Here is a 23,130-nt window from a genome sequence, read left to right on the forward strand (position 1 = left end):
CCACCTAAAGGTTATGAAAAAGGTGTAGCCTACACTTTCATTCCAATATGACGGGTACGTATGACTGCATATATATACAGTTCTGCTCTTAAGTTTACATATCCTGGCAGAATTTGTGAAATATTTTTTTTATTTTTTATTTATATAACTGATGGCTGAACAACAACCATCATTAATTTCTTTATCGTTATATTTATTTTAATGATAATGCTATTCTGAAATGCTTGACAATTGAATTTGAATCCCATTAAAATAAAATTAAATGTTTTTCGCCTGGCCCTTCATGTTTTCTTTAAAGAATTGTACCCATCTTAAAAATTTTGCCTGGGTAATCAAACATATGAGAACAACTGTGTGTTTTCTCATTTACTCAATAAAAGTAGGGCTGTGAATTTCAAAATAAGAGGAAGTAAATAAAAATAAAGTGCTCAGAATAATTATTTGAAAAAAATGAACAAAATACAGATAATACTTCATGTTTTGATCATATGGATAGGAGCAAAATCATCATCATCAAAACAGGAATTTTTTTGGTCTAATTTCATGTCAGTGAGAACAAAAGTGTATGTGTCTTTTTATATACTGTAGTCAATGGTTCTGCATTTGGTTTGAACTGTATTTGGAGCCTCAAAAGAATTTTTCCCGATAAGAACACCAGGGGTCGCGGTTTTTCCATTGAAGCCTGTTGGGAGATGTGCAGCAGGGATTCGCAGAATGTAATTGGTTCGCAATTATTTAGTTCAGCTGTGTTTGGTTGCGTCGCTCAGGGCGGCCTTAAGTCAACTGGAATAGATGACCCACACAAGGTGGGATCGATTCCATCCACTGTAGCCATGAAGTGAATATTTGCTGCTCAAACACATTATTAAGATCATATTATTAAGATCATCATCATTAAGATCATCATTAAGATTCATTAAGATGAACCAAGATGACACCTACCAGTGTGGTCGCCTCGGTAACGCGCTCTCTAGTATTGTTTTTGTGTTTTTCGTCCGTCTTTGGAGACCTTACACGACGCACTTACACAAGGGGAGACCTGCTAACCATCAAGGAGGCTACTCCAGACTTTCTGTCACCAACTTTCGCAAATCCGCTCAGTTTTTTCCCCGAGTTACTCACCGGAGCGTCGTCCGTGGTTTTCGGCGCATGGAGACGGAAGCGGCGCCACAGAGGAAATGGGCCGGCATTCAGGTGAAACTCCGCAAGAGAGGACACAGATTGGCGTTCCCGTCGATCCACCTCGCGAATGTACGCTCCCTACCCAATAAAATGGACGAGCTTCATCTTCTGTTAAAGACCAGTAAAGACTTCGGACGTTCCGCGGCCATGTGCTTCACGGAGACCTGGCTTTGTGACGCTGTACCCGATGGTGCCGTCATGCTTCCCGGCTTTCACATTCATCGAGCGGACCGCGACATGGAATCATCGGGGAAAACAAAGGGCGGCGGGATATGCCTCTATATCAATGAAAAATAGTGTACGGACGTCACAGAGCTCAGCACACACTGCAGCCCGCATTTGGAGTCGCTATTTTTAAACTGTAAACCATTCTACTCGCCACGTGAGTTTGCATCGTACATACTGGCTGGAGTCTACATACCGCCTCAAGCTAACACGAACGCCGCAATGCTAACGCTCGCCGAACAAGTCAACGAAATTGAAAAAAAACACCCGGACTCACCCCTCATTATTCTCGGGGACTTTAACAAAGCTAAACTCAACCACGAACTGCCTAAATACAAGCAGCACATCGACTGTCCTACCAGGGAAAATAATACTTTAGACCACTGCTACACTACGGTAAAAAACGCATACCGTGCTATACCTCGTGCAGCCCTGGGCTCGTCTGATCACTGCTTAATTCACTTAATACCGACATACAGGCAAGAACTTAAATGCGCGAAGCCTACAGTGAAAACAGTGAAAAAGTGGACCAATGAAGCAAAGATGGAACTTCAAAGTTGTTTAGACTGCACAGACTGGAGTGTCTTTGAAAATTCAGCTGGCAGCCTGGATGAATATACAGAAACTGTCACATCCTATATCAGTTTCTGTGAAGAGGTTTGTGTACCAACAAAATCATTTCGCACATTCAACAACAACAAGCCGTGGTTCACTGCTAAACTTAATTAGCTTCGCCAAGCTAAGGAGGACGCATATCAGAGCGCGGACAGGGCCCTGTATAATCGAGCTAGAAACCAGCCGACTAAAGAAATTAACATTGCAAAGAGGATCTATGCAGCAAATTTGGAAAATAAGTTTAGCGCAAACGACTCTCAATCAGTCTGGCATGCATTCCAATCGCTGACTAATTACAAGCGACGATCCCCCCAAGCTGAGATCAATAGCACACGAGCCAACGACTTGAATACCTTCGACTGCAGATTTGAAAAGGACAGTTTCACACCACACACCCACCTGGCCGCACCCGCGACCACAATCACACCTCTGACCTCTGCGTTAACCATCCATGAACAGGATGTGAGACGCATCTTCAAACAACAAAAGATTAACAAAGCGGCAGGCCCGGATCATGTGTCCCCATCCTGCCTCAAAGTCTGCGAGGACCAGCTCGCTCCAGTCTTCACTGAGATCTTCAATAGATCTCTGGGAATGTGCGAAGTTCAATCCTGTTTCAAACGCTCCACCATCATTCCAGTCTCCAAGAAACCTGCAATCTCAGATCTGAATGACGACAGGCCTGTCACTTTGACATCTGTGGTCATGAAGTCCTTTGAACGTCTCGTGCTGGACCACCTCAAGAGCGTCATAGGTCCCCTGCTGGACCCCCTGCAGTTTGCCTACCAAGCGAACAGATCTGCGGATGATGCAGTCAACATGGGACTGCACTTCATCATAGAACACCTCGACAGTGCAGGGACCTACGCGAGGATCCTGTTCGTGGACTTCAGCTCAGCGTTCAACACCATCATCCCTGAACTCTTTCAACCAAGCTTCTCCAGCTCAGCGTCTCACCTGCCATCTGCCAGTGGATTTACAGCTTTCTGACGGGCAGGACACAGCAGGTCAGGCTGGGGGAGGCCACCTCATCCACAAGCAGCATCAGCACTGGGGCGCCCCAAGGTTGTGTCCTCTCTCCGCTGCTCTTCTCTCTCTACACGAACGACCGCACCTCAAAGAACCCGACTGTCAAACTCCTGAAGTTTGCAGATGACACCATTGTCATCGGCCTCATCAAGGACGGTGACGAGTCTGCATATCTGCATATTGTGTCAACCGTCGAGACCTTCAAGTTCCTGGGAATTACAATCTCTCAGGACCTGAAGTGGGCGACCAACATCAACTCCGTCCTCAAAAAGGCCCAGCAGAGGATGTACTTCCTGCGGCTTCTGAGAAAGCACGGCCTGCCACCGGAGCTGCTGAGACAGTTCTACACAGCGGTCATCGAATCAGTCCTGTGTTCTTCCATCACAGTCTGGTTTTGGTGCTGCTACAAAAAAGGACAAACTCCGACTGCAACGGACAATCAAAACTGCTGAAAGGATTGTCGGTACCCCCCTACCCACCCTTGGGGACTTGCACGCTGCCAGAACTAAGACAAGGGCGTGCAAAATCCTCTCGGACCCTCCGCACCCCGGTCACCAGCTCTTCCAGCTCCTTCCCTCAGGTAGGCGCTACCGATCAATGCAAACTAGAACTAGTAGACATTCCAACAGCTTCTTCCCTCTTGCAATCAACTTCTTGAACAGCTAACCTATAATTCCATTACAACAAGCTGGCAATTTTTTGACTTGAGTTCGTTGTCACAGAAATGTGACAACGAACTTTCTGCCAATTATGTATTACTCGTGCACTCACTGTAGTTGTCTCGCCATGCTGCACTAATTGCATATACTGGCCACTCATGCCAGAGTAGCATCTGCTCCATTTGCACACTGATTGAGGAGTATCTGTAACATTTGCACAACCAACATTGTCCCAGATTATCGCACTACTCGTCACTTTAAACCGCATACACTCCTTGAAGTCTCAGTGCCCTTTACACAATGGTCATTGCACCGGACTATTGCAATATTAGTCATTCGAACTGCTCTAAGTGCTAGAGGACTCTGCATCTTTTTGCCCAATTGGTTTTTGTCAATGTCTTTATGTCGCCAAAGAGTTCTGTAAATTGACTGTCTGTTGTACTGGAGCGGCTCCAACTACCGGAGACAAATTCCTTGTGTGTTTTGGACATACTTGGCAAATAAAGATGATTCTGATTCTGATGTGTGTGGTATTTGATTGACAGTTGAGCAGGGTGTGGTGGCAGCACACTCAGCACACAGCATTTCAGAGCGGAGAGAACATCCTGATTTTTTTTTTACAGGTACATTAAAGAAAAATATAAAATCCACTTGTGGAGGAAATCCCTCACATGCTCACAAAGTAGAGGTAAAGGGTAAACGTTCTTCACTTACAATGCTATTATACCTTTTGGGAGTCAAGGCTCTTAACAATGTCACCTCATTCACAGAATGATTCATGAATTACGTTGTAATTAAAGGAAAGTTAAGATCTCAGTCACACTCTGAAAATGTAGCATCAGAAGCAACTGGGGATTCAGTATCTTGCTTAAAGATTCTTTGTCATCGTCACGGGGGAATGAAAATCACACAGCAACCTTTGCGTTGAGACAACGACTCCAGCTGAGGTAAGTTGATATCTTTTCATCTTGCCTGAGGCTATGCACAATGATTACTATTCAGGTATATTTCCCCCCCTGAAATAATGTTTGAGTTCTAAATTGGTGTTTCACATTGGAGGTTCCGCTGCACAGAAAATATATTTCCATGTACTTTGTCGATTTTTATAATCAGTGTCATTGTTTTCCGTCTTTGTTTCCTGAGCAGATTCGCTGTCAACGCATCTGTGTAATGTGCATGCAGGTACGAGGTGTGTCAGAAAGGTTCCAAGACTGTTGTCACAAAAGTTATATCCATCCATCCATTTTCTGAGCCGCTTATCCTCACTAGGGCCGCGGGCGTGCTGGAGCCTATCCCAGCTGTCATCGGGCAGGAGGCGGGGTACACCCTGAACTGGTTGCCAGCCAATCGCAGGGCACATAGAAACAAACAACCATTCGCACTCACATTCACCCCTACGGGCAATTTAGAGTCTACAATTAACCTACCATGCAATCTTTTTGAGATATGGGAGGAAACCGGAGTTCCCGGAGAAAACCCACGCAGGCACGGGTAGAACATGCAAACTCCACACAGGCGGGGCCGGGGATTGAACCCCGGTCCTCAGAACTGTGAGGCAGACGCTCTAAACTGTCGTCCAACGTGTCGCCTTGTCGCAGGTCTAACTTGAAAAAACTTTCCGAGATTACAACTATCATAACTTTTAATGTTCTCAGAAAAAAAAAAGGTTTCTGTTAATTGGTCTAATAAGGCAGAAAACCTGACGAAAACAAGAGGAAAATGTTCCAAAGGCAGAACATGAATAAGAGAAAAGAGAGGTCAGCGAAATAAATGTACATCCTGGCTGCAACCATTTGCATACCTGAAAAAACACGCTAATGAATTCAGTGGTTGGCCTAGTTTTGAAGCTATGATGTAAATCAAACACAGCCCAAGTACTTCAAATCCTAAACGTAGACATACATTTGCCTGAGCCTGACAGAACAGCGAATAATCCTCTGGAACCTGACATGAGTATTACAAGGAGGATGAGCGCTGACATCCAATCCTCACGAAAACAGAGATCAAGGAGAAACACATGACAGCGCAGGAGCAATCTTGTTCATTGCAATCAGAGGTTGAGTACACTGATCCTCTCTGCGTTTTCAGAGGAGAGCGTGCGCATGTTTTTGATGGGACTTATGAGTGCCTTGCAGGAACAGGACATTCCTAGAAGGAGCCATTATCACACTGTGATACACATAAATGGCTTTTAAGCTGCTCCTTAAAGCACTGACAAAACATCTCAGACGGCCGTCTGTGTGTCTGAATGCAAGTATATGAATGCGTTGAGTATGTGATTTGTTTCTCTGAGCCTGTACACAAATAAGAGCAATACTCATTACATATTTCAATACACTTATACTAAACTACCCACAGAGGGCTTTGTAATGTTACTGTGTCTCTTCTGTCACAGTGCCTTAAAAGATCAAATAGAAGGATTAGCACAGGGTTCTGTTAAACAGATAGCAATCTCAGCAGACACATGTATGCTTTAACAGGCATAGTAAGAGAAAAGCCTTCAAGCCAGGCCGGTTGTGGTGGTATTTTGCACATATTTTTACGATATTCTTAAGACCTTTTTGTCTTCGTCAAAATGTCAGACAGAAAATACAAAATAAAATGACATACAAAAAATAAACTCCATTGTTCTGTCGTAACATCTACAAGATAAACAGAATCATAACCTTCTACAGGGGTGGCCCATGGCCAAAAAGGGGCTTGTTCTTGCACAAATGTCACATACGCGCATTCACCTTTGAAATGTTAAAAAAAAAATGAAGTCCATCCATCCATCCATCCATCCATTTTCTGTACTGCTTATCCTCACTAGGGTCGCGGGCGTGCTGGAGCCTATCCCAACTACTTCGGGCGTAAGGCGGGGTCCACCCTGAACTGGTCGCCAGCCAATCGCACGGGACATACAAATCAATAACAGAAATAGTTCAAAGATGTTTTAACAACAGACTGTCGAAAATTAATGACTCATTCAAATGGCCACACATTAATGCTATAACCATCTTGATTATTTTATTCAAAAATATTTAAAACAAAACAATAACTATAGAGGGGCTGGCATAACATTTATATTAAAATCTAAAATATTTTACACTAAATACAAGTTCAACCGACCTCCTCATAAGGTAGTTAAAACTAAAACATTGTTACTGCACAAGTAGTCACTGATGGCACAGTATAGCTTGACTTCGGCCCAGGCAGCGTAGGTTCGATTCCCACTCAGCAACAGTGCAAATGTATATGTGAATAGTTGACAGTCTCTACATGTGCCCTTTGATTAACTAGTGACCAGTCCAGGGTGTAGTTTGCATTTTCTTTGAGTTCAGCTGGGAAAGTTTCCAACTCCCCACAACTCTGACTTGTTAGTTTCTGTTTCTCTGCCTGCGTGTTTACCTTTGTTGTTTGTGTTCCCCAATTTCGTATGTGAGCAGTGATGGGCAGAGCTCTTCTCAGTAAGGTCACGGGGGTGCTGGAGCCTATCCCAGCTATGATTGGGCAGGAGGCGGGGTACACCCTGAACTGGTTGCCAGCCAATCGCAGGGCACGTATAAAACAAACAACCATTCGCTCGCACATTCACACCTACGGGCAATTTAGAGTTGGCAATTAACCTACCACACATGTTTTTGGGATGTGGGAGGAAACGGGAGTGCCCAGAGAAAACCCACACAGGCACGGGGAGAACATCCAAACAGGCGGGGCCGGGGATTGAACCAGACGCTCTAACCAGTCATCCACCGTGCCGCTACGCCTGATTATTGTAAAGTAATTTTTCCCTTGATGTCATACCCCCTCTGGACATGGGCGTGGCAGACATGGTGTAGGTAATATTTGCAATAAAATTTACTCAACTCAACTTTATTTAAAAAGCACTTTAAATACAACGCCTGCTTGGAACAGAGTGCTATACATAGATAAGAATCAAACTTAATGAATAAAAACAATTTAAGATAAACAATCAAAACAAAACAAAAAATAAAAACACTAAAACAGACGCTGAATCTTAAGCCGGGTTGAAAGCCAAAGAATAAAACTGGTTTTAAGACGGGTTTTTAAAAATGGACAGTGAGGGGGCTTCTCTAATGTACAGAAGGAGGTCATTCCACAGCGTGGGACCACTGACGGAAAAGGCCCTGTCGCCTCTGGCCCCAGACACATCAAGAAACAGCTGATCAGCTGACCTGAGGCACCGGGCAGGGGCGTAAAAATAGAGTAGCTCAACGAGGTAAGGCGGTGCAAGACCATTTCAAGATTCATTTAAAAATAAATGAAGGAATCTTAACATGGGCGGCACGGAGGTCGACTGGTTAGAGCGTCAGCCTCACAGTTCTGAGGACCCGGGTTCAATCCCCAGCCCCGCCTGTGTGGAGTTTGCATGTTCTCCCCGTGCCTGCGTGGGGTTTCTCCGGGCACTCCGGTTTCCTCCCACATCCCAAAAACATGCATTAATTGGAGACGCTAAATTGCCCGTAGGCATGACTGTGAGTGCGAATGGTTGTTTCTATGTGCCCTGCGATTGGCTGGCAACCAGTTCAGGGTGTACCCTGCCTCCTGCCCGATGACAGCTGGGATAGGCTCCAGCACGCCCGCGACCCTAGTGAGGAGAAGCGGCTCAGAAAATGGATGGATGGATCTTAACATGTATTTTAAACTGCACAGGGAGCCAGTGAAAACCCAAGTTTGAGACCATTTTTTTCACCTGTTGTGTCCAAGGGCCCAAGTCAACAAGCGAGGATTTACAAGTGCCACTTGGATCAAACACTGTGACTTCAGTTTTATTTTCATTAAAATTTGAAAAGTTTAAGATCATGTAGGTTATTAATGTCTTTGAGACATGGTATTACTGACAAAGTGTCTTTTTTTTTATGAAACATAAATTTGACTTTCATCAGCATAACAACAGTGAAAGGAAAACCCATTCTTTCTCAGGATAGAACATCAGGGGCAGCAAATACAAGGAGTGGCCCCACAATTGAACCCTGTGGAACTCCGTAGAGCAGCAGAGCCAAGCGGGACTTAGAATCACCAAGGCTCACACAAATAGTTCTGTTTGCCAGATAGGACCTATATCACTCCAGTGTCCTATCGCTAATGCAAACACAGTACTGTACCAGGGCCACAAAGATAATGTGATCCACTGTATCAAACGCAGCAGTTAGGTCCAGCAGGACACACATAGTCCCCGGAGTCATTTGCCATGACAATGCCATTTATATTTACCATTTAGATATAAGATTTGTATTTAGATTTATATTTAACATTTAGATGTAATACTGTATATATATATATATATATATATATATATATATATATATATATATATATATATATATATAACATTTAGATTTAAGTTTCAGGTTTAAGATTTAATGTTTGGAATTAACTATTTAAGTTGACAAATATTGTTGTGAATGTGCAGAAAAGTGACTAAAAAGGCAAACCATTTTTTTCAAAACTGTTTGAAGCTAAATGTGACAGAATGTTAGTTTTTTTTTAGCGTGAGCCGCTTTACAAACAACACCCCACAGTTATTTCACGTCAACCTTTAAAGTCGTCATTGTTTTTCGTGTTACTCGTATTGTTTCTTATGTGTACGTGCTTCCTTGGTATAATAAATTCTATTTGATTGTAAAACTTTGGTAGAGTCGGCTTTGGGGTCCAAGATTCTGTGTTTCTGGGGTCTGGGCTGCTAAAGTACATTGCCTTTTTCATTTTGTTCTCATGACAATCATATACTGTAGATTCACTGATTTATTTAGAAACAAATAGTTTTTCTGAGGAAAATAAACATACCCGCATTTGCATTTGATCTTTTATGACAACATTTCACTTAATGATAATGATCACAATCTAATAAAGATTTAGAGGTTCACATTTGGTTTTCAGTTCAAAGACACATTCAGACACTAACTTGTTTGCTACCTGGATGTGAAAATGATTATAGTGCGGGGGCTCCCAGTGCGCTTTTTATGACAGTATGCGATGCCAGTAGAACGGCTTATAACTGGCACATTCTACAGCCATCTGCCTACTAGTGAGATGACTAAACGAGCACACACACCAGCTGTACAATTGTCTTCATATAATGAAGAGGTTGATCTAGATGAGTGGATGACAAAGGGTTACCAGAGGGAGCAAACAATGAGAACCAGAGAAAAAAAAAAATTCGATATGCGGATAACTGAACTGGCAGTTTTTACTACAATGCAAGTGTGAACTTGTCATTGGCGTACAGACTTGTCATTTGGTAAATTCACCTTCACCTGAAACTGTTACACTAGCTCAGTTTTACAAAGTGATATTTCTTTAATCCTAAATGAACCACATTTTGACCTTCTTGTTGGAGATGACAGAAATTCACTGCCCGAATTAAAATTATGCAAGCTATCTATTGGGCCTTCACAAAAAATTTATTGGGCAGATAAAGGGAAAGGGAACATTTTCCTTTCAGACTTGCAATTTCCTGTATTCTCGCTTTTTTTTTAAATATTCCCAATGTGTGTGTCATATGGGCAAAATAAAAGCTCTGGTATGCCACTCGAAATAGAGCGAAAATTAGTCACGACAACCTGTTGTCTAGTGGTTAATGTGTCTTATAAACTTGTGCTTCTTTTACTGGAGGGGGCATTTTGAAGCGGTCTCTTAATTTTACTACTTGTAAAATTGTTTTGAGCACAATTAAAATTATGGATTTGGTAATAGATATTAAATCCATATCTCATTAGTTCCGGTATACAGTGGAACCTGTAATCTGCTCTATAACACAAGTTATTCATATATTTGTTCACATTTTGAAACAATTTTTGTTAAACTGATCATTTCCAGGGTCCAAAAGTCACCATCATATAACATTTATTACCTGTACAGGCATTTCTTTTTAATGTAACAGCTGTACATTATTAATTGTCTCACATTGTAACCGTTACCCACACTAATTTACTTAACTACAATATGCTGATGACTTGTGTTGTAATGAAGGATGGCTGTTTGACCAACCAGTTGTGTGGAAATTTAGAGGTGTATTTTTATAGAAAATCTTTTGAGAATTTCAAAGTTTGAAGCAATCTCATAGCCATACTTTTCTGCTAAAATGTTGGTTAAATTCTAAATTTCTAAACTAAAATGGTTCCACGGTATCCATTACCAGAATCTTTATCGTCGTTGTTCATTGATTTTCAAAAGGAAATTCAGTGGGCCATGTCTTAACCATTATTGATCTAATTATATGAAAATGACCCATCCATCCATCCATTTTCTGAGCCACTTCTCCTCACTTGGGTCGCGGGCGTGCTGGAGCCTATCCCAGCTGTCATCGGGCAGGAGGCGGGCTACACCCTGAACTGGTTGCCAGCCAATCGCAGGGCACGTAGAAACAAACAACCATTCGCACTCACAGTCATGCCGACGGGCAATTTAGTCTCCATTTAATGCATGTTTTTGGGATGTGGGAGGAAACCGGAGTGCCCGGAGAAAACCCACGGGTCCTCAGAACTGTGAGGCTGACGCTCTAACCAGCCGGCCACCGTGCTGCCTGAAAATGACCCAAATACATATATTCACATTTTCTCCACAAGGTAAACATGTTTTCTATGGCGATCAATAACACAGTCCCTTAGGGCTCTGACTTTGGACCGCTTTATTGGTTCAAATTCTGGTGGAGATCAGAACTGGCATTGGTTACACTGTCAAAGTGCCCTATTGAGCAAGAAACTCGGCTCCACTTTTCTCCCGTAATTTCATTTGCGTAGCCTGGTTAAAAGGAAATTGAGGAATACTAAACTTCCCTGACATTCTAGAGTTCATCACGGATTCAAACAGGATCCAGTGGACCAGCTGGACAGGCATGGGGAGAACATGCAAACTCCACAGAGGCGGGCCGGGGATTGAACCCCCGACCTCAGAAATGTGAGGCAGACGCTTTAACCAGTCATCCACCGTGCCGCATATATATATATATATATATATCTCTCTCTCTCTCTCTCTCTCTCTCTCTCTCTCTCTCTCTCTCTCTCTCTCTCTCTCTCTCTCTCTCTCTCTCAATCACTTTCAATAGGTTTAGGCATCGAGGCTTAAATTTGCATTTTGATGACAAACAGCGTGTGGGATGACATATGAGCAAAGTTGATGGATATACTCATTACATTTGCACATTGTTTAATCCCTCTATAATTGAAGACAGAGGTGAAGGACAGATAATACATGGCTGTGTAACAATATCCTGTAGCGCTGAAAGATTGTTGTATCATTGTTACAGCACAGGGGATACTTAATAGCCTACAAGATTAATATGCCATGGGGCACATGAAAAATCATTCGCAACATTGTGATTGGTTGAGTTGTCACTAGGTATGTTCATATCAATCATTCCACACAGCAGAAAACAAAAGACTGCCCCGTACAAAGTAAGGTTTAGCCCATAGCGACGGATGTTAATGATGTTTATTTTAGTATCTTAAAATAGAACGGGTGGAACGGTGGATGACTGGTTAGCACTTCTGCCTCACAGTTCTGAGGGCCCGGTTTCAAATCCGGCCTCCCCTATGTGGAGTTTGCACTTTCTCCCTAGTGAGGATCACGAGAGGTGGGGAACACCCTAAACTGGTTGCCAGCCAAACACTTTTATTAATTAAAAGCATTTTGATAATCTTGAAAAATAATGTAATAATGAATTCAGCCCAATCTTAACGACACGCATTTTGTCAATTAAAATGTTCTGCTCTCATAATACAAGCACATGCACTCTACCTAATGATGTATTGATTTCTTACATTTACAGAAATGTCTGAATTGGATTTAGAACAACCTCCTACCTAAAGTCTTAGTTTCTACTGTCTGTTTTATTCACGTTCATGGTATGTTTGGACTGACAGAATAAAGGGAACTAGCGTGAAATGACAGCGCACTGACCTGTGCTGTCATGCCATGACAGAAATACATGATGGGAATGTTGTCAGTGTTGGGTCCTTGGTCCAAACACAGGTCATTTCTGAGACTATTCTTCAACTGTTCAATTCAGAGGGAAAGAAAAAAGAAAGTAGAGATGAAAAACAGAATGGAAATGTCCCTTGTAATGATCCAACAATAAATACTGTTGTTACCAATATTTGGTAACAAGTATCTGAATGGCAGTGATGCAAGGCCTTACCTGCATCATGAAAAGTAAACAAATGAACAAATAATGATCACAGTAGATTACGTTTCAATTTTACTTCTCTGATCTGTGCTTTATATTGATTTTCTGTCAATCAAATAAGAATTTCATTGTCAAAATTGCCGAATGTCCATCTTTGCTGTGCAAATACAAAGGCGAGACAAAGTGCAGCAGCAAAGTGGAGCGGCGAGCAGCCAAGCCTCATCTGAGATTGCGCAAGATCTCACTAACTGGGTAGTGGAGGCTTGTATTGGCAAGTTCCTGTTTCTTGTATTGAACTGCAGATACAGTAAAAGCATGTGGTGAGGCAGACAGTACCAGACTTGCCATTAGCCAAACACACATTAGCCCATTTCCAAGGGCTAATATGATTGATAGTTTTCTTCTTTGTAAAGTAATTATTTTTGTTTTAGTCTTAACTCACACACTTGCTTTATCTATCATGATTATTTTGACTGCTCCTCCCACCTTTCTCATCAATGAACTGGTCCATCTGCTTACAGCGCATGTGCAAACTTGATTCAGGAAGAGGATACAAACTTTTTAGCATATTTGTGGGGGAAATGAAGCGGCGGCTAGAGTGCGTACATTCAAAAATGTTGCTACAAATTCAAGCCAAACACTGAAGATATCATAGATCACCATAAAAATGTCTAAAAACTAGACTATCAATTGAAACAGTATCTAATTATCTCTCTCTTTCTGTCTCTCTATCCAGATTTCATCCATCCATCCATCCAACACAGATTTGGTATTGCTAAACCAGGAAGCGCTGGGAAGCATGTAAATAACTGCTGCCCGGACAGGATAAATATTGATGCTGCGATATTGGCAGTATTATAACATTTGGAGGGAGAAACAGCAATCGACAAATAATGGAGATTTTTAGTATACCACAACTGGCTTAGTAGGGGGCCATTGGTCGCTGTACAGCATGTAGCACAGAACCCCCCTAATTGTTGAACTGTTTGGTACTCTGAGAATGTGTCCTTTTCCACAGTTGATTTTGTTGCTTTCCCAAATGGTTATTAGAAGCAATCCGTCGGGTGTATCCACTTCGTAAAAAGACATAAAGGCTGCTTAATCCTCATGCATCATCTGCACATTCATTCATTCATTCATCTTCCGTTCCGCTTATCCTCACGAGGGCGTGCTGGAGGCGATCCCAGCAATGTACAAATTATGGCTTTTTTGTTGACTTTGATGTCATTTAACAACAAATAGTAGAGGGGTGCAACTTTTAAATGGCACCATGATGCAATTTTTAAAATTTATAGACATAAGAGCTGATAATTGACCATACGCAGGAGTAAAATTAGAATATTTTGGCTCATTGACCCCATTATAAATCCTATTTTTCGATACACTGTATTCCTGTGTTCTGTTATTGGACTTCTGTGCTCATCACGGATTGTCCATAACGAACACCATGTTCAAGCATAAGGGTGTCCACATGTCCACTTGGCACCAGGACACCCTAGGTCACAGTTCCCACCTCCGACAGAACTTTGCTCATGTTCCGGGGGAGGCGGGGAACATAGAGTCTGAATGGACCATGTTCCGCGCCTCCATTACTGGGGCGGCGGACCGAAGCTGTGGCCATAAGGTGGTCGGTGCCTGTCGTGGCGGCAATCCCCGAACCGGGGAGCGAACAACAGGGATGCCGTCAAGCTGAAGGAGGAGTCCTATCGGCCATTTTTGGCCTGTGGGACTCTTGAGGCAGCAGATGGGTACTGGCTGGCTAAGCGGAATGGAGCTTTGGTGGTCGCTGAAGCAAAAACTCGGGCATGGGAGGAGTTCGGTGAGGCCATGGAGAAAGACCTCCGGATGGCTTCGAGGAAATTCTGGTCCACCATCCGGCGTCTCAGGAGGGGGAAGCAGTGCACCATCAACACTGTGTATAGTGGGGATGGGGCGCTGCTGACCTTGACTCGGGACGCTGTGAGTCGGTGGGGAGAATACTTCGAAGACCTCCTCAATTCCACCGACATGCTTTCCCATGAGGAAGCAGAGTCTGGGTTCTCTGAGGCGGGCTCTCCTATCACTGGGGTTGAGGTCACCGAGGTGGTTAAAAAGCTCCTCGGTGGCAAGGCCCCGGGGGTGGATGAGATTCGCCCGGAGTTTCTAAAGGCTCTGGATGTTGTAGGGTTGGCCTGGTTGACACGCCTCTGCAACATCGCGTGGACATCGGGACAGTGCCTCTGGATTGGCAGACTGGGGTGGTGGTCCCCCTTTTTAAGAAGGGAGACCGTAGGGTGTGTTCCAACTACAGGGGGATCACACTCCTCAGCCTCCCTGGTAAGGTCTATTCAGGGGTGCTGGAGAGGAGGGTCCGTCGGGAAGTCAAATCTCAGATTCAGGAGGAGCAATGTGGTTTTCGTCCTGGCCGTGGATCAGTGGACTCTACACCCTCGGCAGGGGACTCGAGGGTGCATGGGAGTTCGCCCAACGAGTCTTCATGTGTTTTGTAGACTTGGAGAAGGCGTTCGAACGTGTCCCTTGGGGCGTCCTGTCCTCTGATTCGGACGCCTCACTGGTGAGGTGTTCCGGGCACGTCCCACCGGGAGGAGACCCCGGGGATGACCCAGGACACGCTGGAGAGACTAGGTCTCTCGGCTGGCCTGGGAACGCCTCGGGATCCCCCCGGAAGAGCTGGATGAAGTGGCTGTGGAGACGGAAGTCTCAGCGTCCCTGCTAAAGCTACTGCCCCCGCGACCCGACCTCGGATAAGCGGTAGAAAATGGATGGATGGATGTATACCTGATGTGTTATAATGCTTTTCCCGTCTGTGATAGTGGCATAAATTCAAGCCTCACCCTTTGAACTGCAAGGAAACACCCCTACGCCACCAGATGGCACCAGAGATCAGGTCATTAACTTTCTTCCACAGCCCACCAGCAGATGACTTCACACACGGCGACAATTTCACACATTTTAAGCCATAAAAAAATATGTTGGGATTGTTATACGAGTTGTATGTGTGTGCGTGCAGCCATGCCTGAGACTGCATTCAGCCTTTTTTTCAACAAACACATTGTGCAGCAAGACGAGGACATGACCGACCTGCAAAGCCACAGGTCAGTCAGTGGTTCAAGTATATATGCCACATGTTGTTGTGACTTATTGACTTATTTAAGTCTCACACTAATATATATATATATATAAAATTGATGGAACGATGTCACAGCCGCCAAGAAATCGTACAACGAGTTAAATAATTTTATACAAACCTATACAGTGACCCTCACCGAATGATTAACTGAGCACAATCTTTACTGGACTTGAATTTGATATAATATTTTAAGAACTTTACATGAACGCCACTACTGACTGTATTTCTGTAGATTTGAATGTGTGATCTCAAATCTGTTGTCAACTGAACCAGATGAAATGTTTCACCCCACACCACAAAAATGATACATTGCAAATATTAGTGTTCTCAACATCCACATACAATTGAAACATTCGTTACAGGGATTAAAGAGGATGGGCGCATGACAATGCAAAGATGGAAAATGGTCTCGTTATCTTAAATTAAACAATTCATATTTGATTCCACTGGGCTTAAACCACAAAATAATCCTAAAATGGAAAAGTAACATTCAGAGGCGGTCCATCTTCCCTTTTGGTCCCGGAGGTGGTGGGAAAGGAAGGGGGGGTTGGGGGATGACCCCCTTTGCTTCTGGCCATAAAAAGGCCGTAGCTACCCTTTTTGACAGCTCTGCTGCTGGACACCCACCTCGCACCACGAGGTGGCGAGGACACAACGGACCCTTCCCCACTGCAGAGCATCCTGCCAGCGCTCCGAGCTACCCTTTTTGGGCGCCTGGGCAAACTCTGTGGGGACGGAAGCGATCAGCACACGCCCGCTCCGAACGTCTTACGAGCAGAGACACCCGGGCTCCGGCCATCCTGCTTGGGAACTTTTTGTGTTCCTTTTTTTCCCCCCTTTCTCCTTACCGCCAAATCCACCTGTTCCCCGTGGGGACCGGGCCAGCCGAACATCCTGAAGCTCGACCCGTCTCCCTCAATCGTGTTCAACACACGTAAGTCCAACATTGCGGACTACTAAAAGTACAGATTAGTGCATATTTGGGTTTAAACTAACGAGAACAGGAACCCCAGCTATATGCATTGTCATCCTATGCTCACTCCCAACCTTGTTCGTCTGTCCTTTGTTTTTTTTTTCTCTGTATTGTTTCCCTGTAGATTCCCCATGTTAGATCTCATAAAATGTTCCATAAGATTCACTACCAGCATTGTTGTGTGTGTTTGGGTTCGTCAAAAGATCTCTGGTTATCGAGAACTCTTATCTAATTCATGTAGCAACCGTCAAATTACGAGACTGGGGAAAAAACGTTTCTTGTCACTTCCCCCAAATTGTATACATATAAAAAGTGACGTGGTGCCCTTTTACTAGATAAAATAGTTTGATTTTAACGATTAAACTTACAATTACGCTAAACCGGAAGTAACGCAGGCGTTGCTTCTGGCTTATTCTTTTCTCCTAAATTAAATACGTTTTTATTTAACTCATATACGCTACAATATTCTACCAAAAGTCTTGTCAAACATTCAGATGTTTTTTTTGCTAAAGATGAGCCTTTAGTCTTTGCCGAGGAACTGCCATGGATGCCATTTTTGTCCAGTCTCTTCCTTATTGTTGAGACATGAACACTGAGCTTAACTGAAGCAAAGGAGGCCTGCAGTTCTTTAGATGATGTCTTGGGTTCCTTTGTGACCTCCTGGATGAGTCATTGCTGTGCTGTTGGGTTCATTTCTGTAGGCCGGCCGTTTTTGGAATGTTCACCACTGTTCCATGTTTTCTCAAATTGTGGATAATGGCTCTCACCGTGGTTCGCTGGAGTACTAAAGCTGTAGAAATGGCTTTATTTCTCATGTGTTCTTGAATTTCTTTGGATTGTGGCATTTTGCTGCAATTTTTCAGTTCTTTTGGTGGACTTCAGTTTGTCCAGACAGGTTCTATTTAAGTGATTTATTGATTGAACTGGTCTGGAGGTCATCAGACTTGGGTGTGGTCTGGTAAAATGAACTCAGCTTTTCAAAAAATTTGATTAGCCACAGTAAACTCGTGACTTAAAAAGAAAGGGGCAATTACTTTTTCGCACAATTCTCAAAACCTATATGGGGGCTCTTTTTAGTATTACGGTTACAACTATTACATTAATTGCATTGGTCGATTTTGATTCATCCATCCAGGGGTGTATTTCTGATTTGTTCAGCTCCAATACATACTGTGAAGGCCAGAGGCCAGTGTTTAAAAGAATGACTGTTGAAGCACATTAATGCATTGTTTATTTTAACAATAAGAGCTCGTTTAACAGCTTGATGTCTTCATTATTCTTTCAGACCAAACCAGAAGGGCTTGCATATGATTTACACATTTAATGAGATTTGTTAAAAATGTGTTCATAGCATAGAGAAGTCATCTGTCACAACACAGACAGGAACTCTCAGTAGGTTGATGTAATCGGTACTGCTAAAATAACTTTTTTCTATCACACAAGAACTATTGTTTTTTGCATAATGCTCTCTTTAACATTATTATGGCAACACCTTTATGCCTTCTGGAGCCCTGCGATGTGCACAGATATGTGACAAATAGCTTAATTTAATATTGAAGTGTTTATTGATGTGGTTATTGAACAAGCCACATCGTTGAAGCAACACGTCTGTGCCTTGAACCCTGCAATGGAAGACATCAATTATGAAGCTACAGTATATACAGTGGGTACGGAAAGTATTCAGACCCCCTTAAATTTTTCACTCTTTGTTACGTATATTGCAGCCATTTGCTAAAATCATTTAAGTTCTTTCCCCCCCACATTAATGTACACACAGCACCCCATATTGACAGAAAAACAACCCAGAATTGGTAACATTTTTGCAAATTTATTAAAAAAGAAAAACTGAAATATCACACAGGCGTAAGTATTCAGACCCTTTGCTCACTATTTAGTAGAAGCACCCTTTGAACTAATAGAGCCATGAGTCTTTTTGGGAATGATGCAAGTTTTTCACACCTGGATTTGGGGATCCTCTGCCATTTCTTGCAGATCCTCTCCAGTTCTATCAGGTTGGATGGTGAATGTTGTTGGACAGCCATTTTCAGGTCTTTCCAGAGATGCACAATTGGGTTTTAGGCAGGGCTCTTTCTGGCACATTCAAAAACAGTCCTGGAGTTGTTCTGAAACCACTCCTTCATTATTTTACCTGTGGACTTAGGTTCATTGTCTTGTTGGAAGGTGAACCTTCGGCCCAGTCTGAGGTTCTGAGCACTCTGGAGAAGGTTTTCGTCCAGGATATCCCTGTACCTGGCCGCATTCATCTTTTCTTTGATCAGAACCAGTCTCTCTGTCCCTGCAGCTGAAAAACACCCCCACAGCATGATGCTGCCACCACCATGCTTCACTGTTGGGACTGTATTGGACAGGTGATGAGCAGTGCCTGGTTTTCTCCACACATACCGCTTAGAATTAAGGCCAAAAAGTTCCATCTTGATCTCATCAAACCAGAGAATCTTATTTCTCACCATCTTGGAGTTCTTCAGGTGTTTTTAGCAAACTCCATGTGGACTTTCATGTGTCTTGCACTGAGGAGAGGCTTCCGTCGGGCCACTCTGCCATAAAGCCCCGACTGGTGGAGGGCTGCAGTGATGGTTGACTTTCTAGAACTTTCTCCCATCTCCCGAGTGCATCTCTGGAGCTCAGCCACAGTGATCTTTGAGTTCTTCTTTACCTCTCTCACCAAGGCTCTTCTCCCCCGATTGTTTAGTTTGGCCGGACGGCCAGCTCTAGGAAATGTTCTGATCATCCTAAACTTCTTCCATTTCAGGATTATGGAGGCCAATGTGCTCTTAGGAACCTTAAGTGCAGCAGAATTTTTGTTGTAACCTTGGCCAGATCTGTGCCTTGTCACAATTCTGTCTCTGAGCTCTTCAGGCAGTTCCTTTGACCACATGATTCTCATTTGCTCTGACATGCACTGTGAGCTGTAAGGTCTTATATGGACAGGTGTGTGGCTTTCCTAATCAAGTCCAATCAGTATAATCAAACACAGCTGGACTCCAGTGAAGGTGTAGAACCATCTCAAGGATGATCAGAAGAAATGGACAGCATCAGAGTTAAATATATGAAGTGTCACAGCAAAGGGTCTGAATACTTATGGCTGTGTGATATTTCAGTTTTTCTTTTTTAATAAATCAGCAAAAATTTCAACAATTACGTTTTTTTCTGTCAATATGAGGTGCAGTGTGTACATTAATGAGGAAAATGATTTTAACAAATGGCTGCAATATAACAAAGAAACTTTCCGTACACACTGTAGCTGAAAAGAATACAACTGTGTTGTCAACAGGTTAAGCGAATTAGATTCAAATTCAGCAAAGCAGAAAAATTGAGCAGGAAGGAAATTTACCTTTGTTTCCCAACTCATGTTTGAACAGAGACAGGCTTGGAAGTGAACCAGGAATGAGTACACAAATAGAAATGAGCAGACAAAGACTTAAGATAAAAATATATTTTCAGCACTTCTACGAGGTCCTCTTCACCTTCATTGAGTAGAAGTATTCTGGAAGTTTATAAGAGAATAGATTTTTCCTCAATCATATAACAAGACATAGACTGTGTGAACGCTGAAAAGGGTTTAATTTGGGATTCACAGTAGCCTACTTGAAAAACTATTTGACATTAAACAGTATGATTTTAACTTTGCTTGACTCGTGAGTTTGCAAAAAATAACTTGGATAAAGCAGAAACAGTTTTTTCCCAATGAGAAAAAGCATCACACTTGACTTCCAAAGGAGAAAAAGTGAAATTTATTTTTTTAAATTAACTGCAATTGGCTGCCGACCAATCAAGGGTGTACCCCGCCTCTCGCCATAAATCAGCTGGGATAGGCTCCAGCACGCCCGCGACCCTACACTGAAAAAAAATTCCTTTGAATTTCCTAAATTAAAACATGTACATCAGTTGCACATGATTAAAATGTGTTACACTAACATATTTATGTTCAAAGAAAAGAGATGAAAATTATGACACTTTACCACATTTTAATCATGTGCAACCGAAAATTAAGTATTGAGTAGTGAGAATAAGCGGAACTGAAAATGGATGGATTTTTTGTATTATTCCGCTTATCAAGCATATCCCCTGACTCTTTTAATGGTTCTGACATTTTGACATAGCAAAGCACAATTTCTGGATTGCTATTTAGAAATATAAAGGTTTCACCGATAAAACATCTGCTGGTTTTAACAGTTCCACTTACTTTCGACTGAGGGTTTCATTTAGAATTCATCAATGCATGTGCACACAAAGTGCCCTTTTTTGGTGGCACTCCATTTTTTTTGGCCTCTCTGTCATCATTTAAAAAAAAATCTGACGGGCAGTTATTTGAATCTTTGGGAGAATTGTACATATGCTACTGCCTTGCCCCCAGCACCCCTCCCTCACCTTCTAAAAACCTGCCAATCGAACAGGGGTGTGTTGACTTTTTATATCCACTGTAGCCTCCCTTAACCTCATTTGTTAATGGTTGTGTTACTGACTGTTTATTGTGTTAACAGCAATAAATACACGTTAACTACAGACTCTTTTTTTCTTAATTGTGTGAATAATTTTGTCGATGGATGCCCTTTTTTAAGCTAAAGCACCTGCCCCCAAAAATGTCTGTGCATGTTCATGAGCACAAATACCGTAGTTAATTTGGCTCCGTGGCATCTGAAAGAACAAATTTGTTGTTCAATCCAATTCAAATCCAACACCTACGAGCATACCTAAATTTGAATGCAAAATGTTTGAGCAAAATAATAGTTTTACCAGTGTGGACATGTCTTGAGGAAGATAAAGCTAAAGTTTTAAACAGCAAACTGAGTCAGAGTCAAAAAGGGGAAAATATCTTTTAGAATTGGGAACTTTTAGCATGAACTAACATACTGCATACATTATATACATGCCTGCAAGAGAAGAAAGCAAAGCAAAGCAAATTTATTTATATAGCGCATTTCAGACACAAGGTAACTCAATGTGCTTTACATGATTAAAAGCATTGAAAACAAAGAGAAAAAAAAATAAAAGAACAATTAAAACAGCGTACAGTGCAAGACATATTTAAAAGTGGAAATGCTCTAAAAAGGATGAGAAATAAGAAGAGTTTTTAACCTGGACTTAAAAACATTGGCAATTGGTGCTGTCGTCACTTCTGTTGGCAACTTATTCCATTTGTGTGAGGCATAATAGCTAAATGCTGCTTCACCATGTTTGATTTGGACTCTGTGATCCACTATTTGACCTGAGTCTGTTGATCTCAGAGCCCTACTAGGTTTATATTCCATGAGCATTTCTTTCATGTATTCAGGACCTAAACCATTTTGTGATTTATAGACCAGTAGGAGAACTTTAAAATCTATTCTAAAGCTGACTTGATGCCAGTGTAAAGACAGTGTAAAGTCAAGTCGGAATCTATCAGAACACCAAGGTTTCGGACTTGGTCTTTGGTTTTTAAAGAGAGTGACTCCAGGTATTTACTAACAGCAATCCTCTTTATTGCCAAAAACTATCTGTGTTTTGTTGTGGTTTAATTGAAGAACATTTTGGCTCATCCAGATATGTATCTGTTTTAGACAGTGACACAACACCTCAATTGAACTGAAGTCATCTGGAGACACTGCTAGAAATAACTGTGTGTCATCTGTATAGCTATAATAGTCAAAATTCAAGTTCTGAAGAATTTGACCCAAGGGTAGCATTCACAGGGTGAACAGGAGGGGTCCAAGAACTGACCCTTGAGGGACTCCATAGGTCATTGCTATTCGATGAGATTGAACACTTCCAATGGTTGCAAAATAACTCCTTTCCTCCAGGTAGAACCTGAACCATTGAAGGACTGTTCCATTTAGTCCTCCCCTTCAGCAGTATATTATGATCTACCGTATCAAAAGCTGCACTGAGGTCCAACAAGACCAGAATTGACATCTTTCCCGAGTCAGTATTCAACCTTATATCATTTAGCACTTTGATAAGAGCAGATGCTGTACTGTGATGAGTTCAGAAACCTGATTGAAATTTGTCATAAAGTCCATTTAAGTTCAGTAAATTGCTGAGTTGATTAAAAATAAATTTCTCAACAATCTTGGCTATGAATGGGAGATTTGAGATGGGTCTATAGCTTGCTAACATGGAAGCGTCCAGAGTTCTATTTTTTAGTAGAGGCTTAATGGCAGCTACTTTAAGAGCTTCAGGAAACACGCCT

The 23,130-nt window shown here is 42.4% G+C and overlaps 1 protein-coding gene across 6 annotated transcripts in view; it reads right to left on the reverse strand.

The window, feature by feature from the left end:
- LOC133402936 (polypeptide N-acetylgalactosaminyltransferase 18-like) overlaps positions 1-23,130 on the reverse strand; it is a 179,589-nt gene that overhangs the window by 23,862 nt on the left and 132,597 nt on the right. For 5 of the 6 annotated variants that reach the window (XR_009768587.1, XM_061677284.1, XM_061677283.1 and 2 more), the window contains one exon: positions 12,615-12,710. The exons of the other annotated variant lie outside the window; for it this stretch is intronic. Coding sequence is in view for 4 of the 5 variants with exons in the window: in XM_061677284.1 (XP_061533268.1) it covers positions 12,615-12,710 (96 nt within the window). In the remaining variant the exon portion in view is untranslated. The remainder of the gene's footprint in view (positions 1-12,614; positions 12,711-23,130) is intronic. 6 annotated transcript variants of the gene reach the window in all.

The sequence above is a fragment of the Phycodurus eques genome, chromosome 5, assembly GCF_024500275.1.
Source record: "Phycodurus eques isolate BA_2022a chromosome 5, UOR_Pequ_1.1, whole genome shotgun sequence".
Classification (NCBI taxonomy): Eukaryota; Metazoa; Chordata; class Actinopteri; order Syngnathiformes; family Syngnathidae; genus Phycodurus; species Phycodurus eques.